The 9758-nt window shown below is 53.2% G+C and overlaps 1 protein-coding gene across 2 annotated transcripts; it reads right to left on the bottom strand.

Annotated features, from left to right (window-relative positions):
• Positions 1 to 468: 468 nt before the first annotated feature.
• Positions 469 to 8096, bottom strand: LOC111151710 (sperm acrosome associated 3). Of its 2 annotated transcripts, none has more exons than XM_022509867.1 (5): positions 7991 to 8096; positions 4359 to 4646; positions 3412 to 3570; positions 2914 to 2992; positions 469 to 642 (listed from the first exon to the last, which is right to left on the bottom strand). In XM_022509867.1, the coding sequence occupies exons 2-5, from the start codon at positions 4543 to 4545 to the stop codon at positions 576 to 578; spliced, it is 492 nt and encodes a 163-aa protein (XP_022365575.1). In that variant the 5' UTR covers positions 4546 to 4646; positions 7991 to 8096; the 3' UTR covers positions 469 to 575. The 2 variants fall into 2 exon arrangements, with proteins under 2 accessions (XP_022365575.1, XP_022365574.1); XM_022509866.1 differs by having other exon boundaries at positions 8011 to 8086.
• Positions 8097 to 9758: the final 1662 nt, after the last annotated feature.

Below are 9758 nucleotides of genomic sequence, written 5' to 3'. Positions count from 1 at the left end.
TAAATAAATAAATCTAAAAGGAAAAAAAAAAAGAGTCAGACACTTAACCAACTGAGCCACCCATGTTCCCCAAACAACACACGCTCCCCAAACAACACATCATTTTTTAATACAAGTGTGTCCCATGCAATATTTGGGACATATGTATAGTAAAATTTATTTGTTGTCTATCCAAATTTCAAATTTAACTCGGGCATTCTGTTTTGGTTATCATTATTTGTTTTTTGTTTGTTTTGCTACCTCAGGCAAACCTAGATCCAGGTAAAGGGTCCAAGAAACTCTACCAGGTGTGGACAAGGGAGGCACTGAGGCCCCCCTCCCCCACCCACCATGACCAGGTCTCCAGGAATGGAGGCAAGCTTTCTGTGGTAGGCTTTTTAGAGCTCATCTGGAGCCCAGCCCAGGTGGACTGGCAAAGAAACTCTGACGTGCCACCTGGAAACACAGTGACAGCTGAGAGCCACACTTATATTAGACGATATTTTATTGATCGGCTTGTCTTCCCAAGCCTGGGTCAGAAACCAAACCACATCTCCCAGCCTGCTGTGCGTGGCCTGGTCCATCCACAGAGGGTGCTATAAGTCACAGCCATCCACCCAGTCGCTGAGGTCCTTGCCCTGGCAGTGACGCCTCCAGGCCTCCCTGAGGATGGAGGATGGGGAAGAGGAGAGACCAAATCAGCTGCAGCCTTCAGTCCTTGCTCAGAGAAGAACAGGAAGGAGGCATGGACTCTAAACCACAGTAAGGAGAGGGGCTAGCAAGGGAAAGAGGGCTAGTGAGCCCTGTTAATGAGGAAAGAACCCCCTAAAAGAAGTAAAAAAGGACAAGCGTGGCCTTTAAAATGTCATCTATCTAGCCTCCTTGTTTTACCAATGGAGATACAGGGTAATTTGTTCAAGTTCACCCAGAAGTCAGTGGCAAAAGTCCAGAACCCCAGTCCAAAGCTCTTTTCCCACATTGTGCTCCTTCTGCAGACAGTCATGCCGCCCTACAAGCATACAGCCCTTTACAGTCTACATAGCACTGTCCCATCCATCACTCATTTGTCTGCACCCCGCTCCACCCCCGGGGCAGACCTAGAATGTGGATAAGGCAGATACTGCATTCCCTATATTCCAAATGAAACACCGAGACTCAGATGCAAAATTCCTCCCCCAAGATCCACAGCCAGTAAACGACAGAACTGCAGTCACACCCACTTCCCCTTCGCCACCAATCCAGGTCTTTCCATTGTCGGTAACTATGGCTTAGAGGCCCTTTCAGGACCATTAACTTGCTCCATTGTCACGCAAGCATCTTGAGGAAGATAGGCAAGATCCTGGGGTCCCAGGGCCCCCAGTTCTCGGGGGTTCCAAACTAAGGTGATTCCATGATGTCAATGTCAAAGAGCCTGACGACCAAGAGTACCCCAGAGGACCTCTACAGATCCATCAACGAGGTGTGGTCAGCGGGCTTGTTTGCCTCTCCCATTAGACCGTAAGAACCCCAAGGGCAGACTCGGATCTCAGGCTCTCTGCAGCCCAGTACCCAGCACAGAGCCCGGCACAGGCAAGCTCCCACATGTGCAGGTGGAGGGAATAAACAGTGCCCTTTCTAGTTTCTGGGGCCACTGCCTGTTATTAGCCTCAGCCATCTGTCACGGGTTATACCTGCCACAAATTTTCTCGCAGCATACAAAAGAGAGCTGTTCTTTGATGGAACCCAACAGGACCAATGGTACTACCATTCCCGGGTAGTCCCTCCATGATCTCAAGCCCTTAGAGCCCTGCCAAGCCTATACTCACCTATCCTGATCTTACAGCTATGTCCTGCTGGGCCTGCCTCACTCCAGACCCAGTTCCTAGGGCATCAGCTCTTCTCAGACCAACACATCTCCAAAGCTGCAGCACGGTCAAGGCTCATGTCGGACGTTCTCTAGATTCCCAGTCATTTCTGCCTCCTCCTCTCCCTCACTGCCACATATCACCTGTTCCCATGCCTCCATACAGCCCCTCCTGGCCAACCTCCCTCCTGTCCATCAGCTGAGCAACTGTCCTAGTGCAGACCGGGGATCTCTCACCGGGACTCCTGTAAAGGCTTCCCTACATGCCCCTGTCCTTTGTCTCCCCCCCCCACCCCGCCCACCGCTTCCCTCTGCTCCTGGGCTGATACCCACTGCCTCCCAAATTCCTTTACCTGCCTTCTGACCATCCCATCTGCCTGTAGCTCTGGGAGTCACCCAGAGTATCTCACCCTCCCCACATCCTGCCCCTGCTGCTCTCTCATTCGGAAATGTGAGGAAAGGGAGGTTGGAGACTCAGCAACGAGACCCCCTTCAGAGAAGTCTGCGGGCCATTGTCTCAGAGGGCCGTCTGGGAACCAATGATCTAGTCCAGGACCCCACGGGACGCTCACCCAACCCCTCGCCTGTGGGCATGGCTGCCCCAAAGGCCATCTTGTGGGAAAGAGACGGGAAAAGAAAAGGTTGACACGGTGAGGCTCCAAAGTGCTCACCCTCATCCCCCCACCATGCTTCAAGCCCCGAATCACTTCTTCGATCTGTTGTACATCTTGGGCTTCTCTACCAAAGTTAGTTTCGGTGACGATGCAACCGTTAAACAAAGAAGGCTGACCAGATCCAGGCCGTGTGGACCTGCAGGCAGACATCCTAACAGAAGCATAAGTGGCAGAGCCAGGCTTGGCTCCAGGAGTCCCAGTGAATTGCTTACCCTCCCTGACACCCAGTGTGTTGTCTGTAACGACATCAGGGACAGTAACCCCTGCGGCCAAAAGTTGGGTGCAGATCAGACTGTGAGGCCACGGAATGGTGGCCGGGACAACATGAGCACTCAGGAAAGAGTTGTTGCCTGCTGCTGTCCACTAGTCCCGGCCACATCAGCCTTGGGGGCGGGGGCGCTAGCCCCGGTTACCTACCAGCTGGCCAGACCCTGGGGCTGTTGCGTAATCTTCATGGCACAGATAACAGTATTCTTAAGGTTAGGATTCAACAAGTCTGGGGTGGGAGGCAGAGACACATGGTGAAGGAACAGCGGACAGAACTGGACATCCAAAGTCTGTCTGTCTGTCTTTCTCTCTCTCTCTCTCTCTCTCTCTCACACACACACACACACACACACACGCCCTTCTCCATCCTAAACCCAACCCTGTCTCTTGTTCCCTTCGGAAACCCAGGTCTCACTCTCCCACTCCCCTCCCGCCCTCCTACAGCGCTCCGAACAATCTCCCATCAGATTCATGGTGGACCCGCCCCCATCTCTTACCCCGCCCCTCTCTCCTTGGTAGGCCCAGAGGGGCGTGGGGTGATTCCCCACTCGGAGACACAGGCGAGGATCACAAACACCAGCGGGAAAGAAGCACAGCCGGGCCCAGAGGCGTGGCCCCCCGCCGCTCCCCGACTCGGGCCCAGCCTACCGGAGCAGTACGTCTGGCACAGGTTAGGGACCTCTGGGTTGAGGTTTTTGCACCACTTCCGGCTGTTGATCTGGAAGATGCCGTTGTTGGTGCTCCCGTCAGCTTCGTGGTCCACAGCAGCTGTGTTGAAGCCACTCGTGAAGTAAGCAAGACAGACCCCTGGGTAGGGTGGAGATGCAGGCCCGAGGGTCGGGTGACCGAAGCCAGCGTAGACCGGGACACTCAGGTGTGGGTGCGGGGGCTACACGCGAACTCCCCTGAGCCTCAGCTCCTGCTCCAAGGTGGACAGGGCGGCTGTCCTCCCGCCTACTTCCCCAGCGCCTCCAGACAGACAGCCTCAGGGGGACAAGGGACTCGTTTGGGGCCACCATAGCTACCAAACAGCCAGAGGCAAGTCTGTCCCTCGGGCCTCCTTCCTTCCTGCCATCTCACCGCTCTGCGCGCAGCGGGGCCCAAGACATCTTTGTGGGGTGAACAGACAAGAGCTAGATCTTTAGAGGCAAACTGAGGAAGACCCAGGAAGAGTATTGGCAAGGGAGCTAGAACGAGAGAGAAATGAGCCAGATGTGGCTGGACCTCACAGCTTCCCGAAGCTACCAGCAGCTTGAAGAGTCTGCTCTTCCTGGTTTGCTCAGTTTAGCCTAAACCTGCATGGGAACATCCTATCCTCTTGGCTGCCATTACGATTAGGGAACTAAGCCTTTCTATTTCTTTGGCTGTTGACTTCAGTGACAGCGGCAGGGGCGGGCAGGAGCAGGCTGATGGGGCTGCCTGCGGCCAATTAGAGATTCAACTTGTGCTAAATGTTGTCCACCCGTAGGGTCCTAGCACTCTGGGTGGACAAAGGAGGGCTGAGGCTGAGAAAGCTTCTGAGACCACAGCCCAGCAGGGAGAGCGGGAAGGGAGGGGAGCAAGGAGGGGCAGCCGAGGGTGGGGGCGGTCCTCACAGTCAGCCAGGGTGGATCCCCGGTAGCCCTCCAGGCCGAAGTCCTGGAGCACCTTGGCCAGCTCACAGCGGCTGTAGACCTTGGCCTGGCTGGAGGTGAGCAGGCAGCCGAGCAGAGAGGCGAAGGCCAGCAACATGCTCCCTGGCGGGCACAGCTGCTTGCTGGGAGCCCAGCTCCTGGCTTCCATGCAGGTGGCGGAAGCACAGCCCCCGCCACGCTGGCTCACGGCTGGGTTTTGAGAGGGCAGGCAGTTCAACAGCCCTGCTCCACCACTCACAGAAGGTCACCCTTGGAAGACGAAGAAAAAAGGGCTCTGAGCATACCTAGGTCAAGGGGAAAAGGTGCCAATACTGCACACCAGCTCCCTTGCAGTCCCGAGGAAGCATCAGCCATGCGCCCGAGATCCGAGATCCCGGAGAGGGTTCCCTGAGGCCAGCTCCCCTCCATCCCACTTTACACCTGCCCCAGAGCAGAGAGAGGAAGAGGGGAAAGAAAAGGAGCATATTTGGAGCCCTGTACTACTTGCCAGGCATCGTCGCATCCTGAAGCCCTATGTCGCACAACTAGGAAGGAGCAACGTTTATGTGACTCCAAACCCCATGAGGTATGGCCGTGAGCAGATGATCCAGGAGGGCAAGGGCCTAGCAATGTCCTCAGAGTGTCAGTCAGTCCCCACCCCGCCCCTGTTGTCAAGGGAACGCTCTCCTAGAGCCGCTCCTTGGGTTGGCCTCTTGCGCTGGCTCTGCGGGCCAGCCCTTGGTATCATGAAGGACGTTTGCACCTGGTTATGACCTTCACCTTCACTCGGTCTCAGCCACCCACTCCCAAGGCCATCCGAGCATCTCGCTACTGCCGCCCTCTGCCACCTTCCATTCCCGTCTCTCTGGCACACCTTCCATGTCTCCCATGACCCTACCCCATAGTACTTGCTGTCTGCCTTCATTGAGTCAAAAAACAGAACAGCCACAGGACCTCATGAATGGCGTCCTTAAAAACACATGGCCTCAAAACCCACTGGACCTTCACACCATGGAGGATGACAAGGTGGGTTAAGGGTGTGGCTCTGCAGTGAGCCTTGAGTCTGAAGCCCACCTCCAACCTGCACAACGTCTCTGACTTCAGATACTTCCTGATCCTCATCGTCTCCAGCTGGCCAAGGAGGAAATGAGTAACCTCTGCCTCAGAAGATTGTTGAAGGAGTGAATGACAGGAGAAAAGTCCAGAGAAAACCTAGCTCTTTGTACTATAAATGGGTTCTTGTTATTTCTCTGATGAAACTCTCTGACACCAGCACGAGCGCTTGTCTTGGGCCAGCTTTCTCTCTCCTGTTTCCCTCAAAGAACATTCTAGATGCTCATTACTGCCCTCAGCCCCGTCCCACCCAAGCTCCCAGAAGACCTCACCTCCTGCCTCAGAGAGGCACCAGTAGCCTCGTCCCGCTTGTCTTCACCTCTCTAGTGTGGGGATGCGGGGCCTCGATGCTAGTCAAGGCCCGTCATGCCTGCGAGCTCCAGACTTCACCCTTTCCCGCCTCTCAGTCTTGCTCCCCCACCATCGCTCCTCTACCAGTGTCCTCAGCCACTGTCCTCAGCACCTCTTCCTACCTCTTCTCCTGATGCACACAGGCCTCACCACCGTCTATATTGATCAGTCTCTCTCCTTCTTTTCTCATGGAAACTTCTACAGGAAAATTTACTGTTTTCTCATCTCCTCATGTGTGTTCAGCCCAGTGGAATTTAGCTTGACCACCTGCATCACTACACACCTGACGCTATTCTGCCCTGTCCAGTGGGCCTCGTGAGTTCTTGACCCACGGGGGCGCTCAGCAGCCTTTCGCACCATTGCCCAAACCACCTATTGAATCTCTTGCCTCTCTTGACTTCTGTGATGCCCTCTCTTCTGGGTTCCCTGCTTCTTCTTGAGCTATTTCTTCTGATTGCCTACGCCGTCTCAAAAATTGGTATGCTTTCCGGGTATTTCTACCCTGAGCCCTCTTCTCTCTCTCTCTCTCTCTCTCTCACTTGCTCTTTCTCTTTCTCTCTCTCTCTCTCTCTCCAGAATACCCTCTGGGTGGCCCCACAGTTAACTGCCACCTGCAGGCTGATGACGTTGAAGCCTGTCTTCCCCAGAGCAGCCGACCTCATCTGTAGCTGCCTCTTGGGCTTCTCCACTTGGATATCCCACATCATGTCCAAAACAGAACTCATGTTCCCACTAAAATCGGCTTCCTTAAGCCTTTCCTTTTTGGATTTAAAACATTCTTGGGTTTAAGCTCATAACTGGGGTGCCTGGGTGGCTTAGTCAGTTAAGCATCTGCCTTCGACTCAGGTCATGATCCCAGGGTCCTGGGATCAGGCCCCGCATGGGGCTCTCCACTCAGCACAGAGCTCTGAAGCTCTGTTCTCCCTCTGTGATCTCCCTCACTCTCTCTCAAATAGATAAGTAAAATCTTTTAAAAAAATAAATAACTCCTAACATTTTTGATTTAAACACATTTATCTGAGTTAGAAATACAGATGGCCTTCTTCACTCCTTCTGTCTCTACACCCTTCACCCATACCCAGCCAGTCGATCCCCAAGTGCTGTGGATTCTGCCCTCCCTCCCAGAGCACCATCTTGCCCTTTGTTCCAACCCCCCTTCCCAGCACGCTGATGGGCTCCTTGCAACCAGTCCTGACCCATTTTCCAAACTATTCTAGACACATTTACCACCACGAGTTTTTTAAATGAAAAGCCCGACCACCTGCCACCTGGGGTTGGCTCCCTTCATCGCTGCTTCTAGGCGTGCAGACCTGTCCCTCCCTCATGCCAGGAGTTCCAGTACTGCCGTATTCGCTCATGACAATCGGCTGCCTGGAGCCCTAACCTGCTCCTTCCCCTACATGGCGAACTCTTACTCATACTTCATGGGTCACATCACAGGTGAGTCCTCCAGCTCCCCAGCATGCCCTGAGCACCCTGTGGCTTCTGCCATCCCCCTGTCCCACAAAACTGTAACATACGGTAGTTGTTCCCACCAGAAGAGGACTTCCAAGGAACAATGGCTGCCCTGTGTAGCTTCATATCCTCAGAACTAAGCCGAGTTGAGAGGACGGAGTGGCTGCTCAAAGGTGCTGCTTACTCTAAAACATCCTGAGGTCCTGACCCCAAGAGCACAAACCTTCTCCACCAAAGCGGGGGATGGGGAGGCGATGGAGAGGGGACTTCACTAAGCTCTTCACACCCAGCAGACACTGTGCTGGGCCTTTGCTGGATGTTTTCTAATTTAATCTCATCTAATCCTCTCAACAACTCAAGGGGCAAAGGAGTAATAGCCCCCATTTCCAGATGAGGAAACCAAGTTCACTTCTCTACAGAGACTGTTTTTTGACTATTGTAGCAAAGCGACTTGAAATTAATTTCATCCTGAGCATGTCATGGCAGGTCGAGGGGTGTAAGGAGTGCGGGGCTGGTGAATCAGAGGTCAGACACCGTCAACAAGATCTCCCCTCTCTCTCTCAACTTGGCGCTCTCCCAGCCCAGGACTCCCCCCGCCCATTTCTGACCACCCCCTTTCTTTTTCCATGCCCCTCTCCGACCAGGCCAGCCAGGGCCCTGGCCAACAGCTGCAGGAAGAGGGGAAGGGAGCTCACTGGTCAGGTGTCGTCCCCACCAGAGCTGACACGGCAGTGACAGGAGGCAGCAGCAGGGACCCAACACCCTGCTTCAGCTCAAGACACCCCCATGATACTGCTAGGGCCTGAGGCACCCAGCTTTCAAAGAATGATGGGGGAGAGCAGACTCCAGACTGACATAGGGCCTTCTGGAACTCCCCAGCTCTGTGAGCTCATCTTCTAGAACCATCTTCACACACTGAGCTTTGAGTCGTCTCCTGAGCCCCACAGTTTTGGGGCTGGGGACATGTTAGGAGTGTCTAAGCCCTCCTCGGCCACTTCCACACACACTCACACACACAATACGTTGAAGGATGACTCTTCTGCTCCATCGATGATGATGGCAGGGGCCCACAGCCTCCCCAGGCAGCCCACCTCACCATCAAACTCCTATGACTGGCAAAAAGTCCTTCCTTAGTGCCGAACCACAAAAGGCCCACTTTCTGCACCTGCGTGATGACAGGTCAGTGTGGACAAGCCTGGGACAAAGGTGATGCTGTTGACCCTAAAGCTTGAGGAACAAGGCAGGGACCTGGAAAGACACATGATGCCCATGTCTGTGTCTCACAGGGGCCCCTGCTTGGAGGTCACATGGATCTGGGAAGGAAGGCAGGCACCAGTGACTACCAGCTGGGTGACCGAGAAAACGTGACTTCACCTCTTAGTTTCCTCAGCTCTCAAGCGGGAATAACAACACCAGGAGTAGTCAGTGGTCGGTACATGGGGTGTTCAACACATGGGAGCAACGACTGCTAAGGACAGAGGACAGCCAGAAATGTGTGGAGTGGCACCTGCTCACCCTCTCTGCCTGGGTCCCACTCCAAACCGACCAGTTTAGAATCAAGTGTTAGCCTAGATCCAGATCACCTTGGGATTTCTTTCTTTCTTTCTTTTTTAATTGTGGTGTGAACACTTAACGTGAGATTTACCGTCAAGAAGTCTGTAAGTGACCAGCAGAGCCCTGTTGACCATCGGCGCATATTGTACAGAAGATCTCTAGAGCTTATTCATCTTACTTAACTGAAAACTTTATGCCTATTGATTAATAACTCCCTGTTTCTCTCTCCCCAGTGTCTGGCAGCCACCGTTTCTCTCTGTGTCTACAAACTTGACTACTGTAGTTGCCTCATATGAGAAGAATCATGGCGTCTTAATCTTTCTGTGACCAGTTCATTTCACTCAGCATAAGGGCCTCCAGGTTTATCCATGTTGTCGCATATTACAGAATTTCCTTCTTGCTTAAGGCTGAATAGTATACCATTATGGGAATGTACCACACCTGCCATAACCATTCATCTGTCCACGACCACGCAGGTGGTTCCACATCTCAGCTATTGTGAAGAAGGCCGCAGGGAACATGGGAGTGTTTGTATCTCATTGTGATCCTGACTGCAATTATTTCAGATAAATACCCAGAAGTGAGATTTCTAAATCGTGTGGTAGTTTTATTTTTAATGTTTTCCACAGTGACTGCCCCGTTTGTATTCCCACCGACAGTGCACGAAGTTTCCAATGTCTCCAAGTCCTCGCCAACGCTTGGGGTCTTTTGTTTTTTGATGATACCATCTTGACAGAGATGAGGTGATAGGTCTTGTGGTTTTGATTTGCATTTCTTTGATGCCTAGTGCCATTATGCATTCTTCTTTTCATATACCTGTTGATCATTTGCATGTCCTCTTTGGAGAAATGTCTCCTCGGCATCAGTATTTCTTAAGAACCCTCCCAAATGACTCCCAACGGGCAGCCA

This window comes from Enhydra lutris, unplaced genomic scaffold (genome assembly GCF_002288905.1).
Source record: "Enhydra lutris kenyoni isolate GAN:26980312 unplaced genomic scaffold, ASM228890v2 scaffoldscaffold26, whole genome shotgun sequence".
Taxonomy (NCBI): domain Eukaryota; kingdom Metazoa; phylum Chordata; class Mammalia; order Carnivora; family Mustelidae; genus Enhydra; species Enhydra lutris.
Note: the sequence above shows the minus strand (reverse complement) of the source record. Positions and strands in the feature narration are given on the sequence as shown.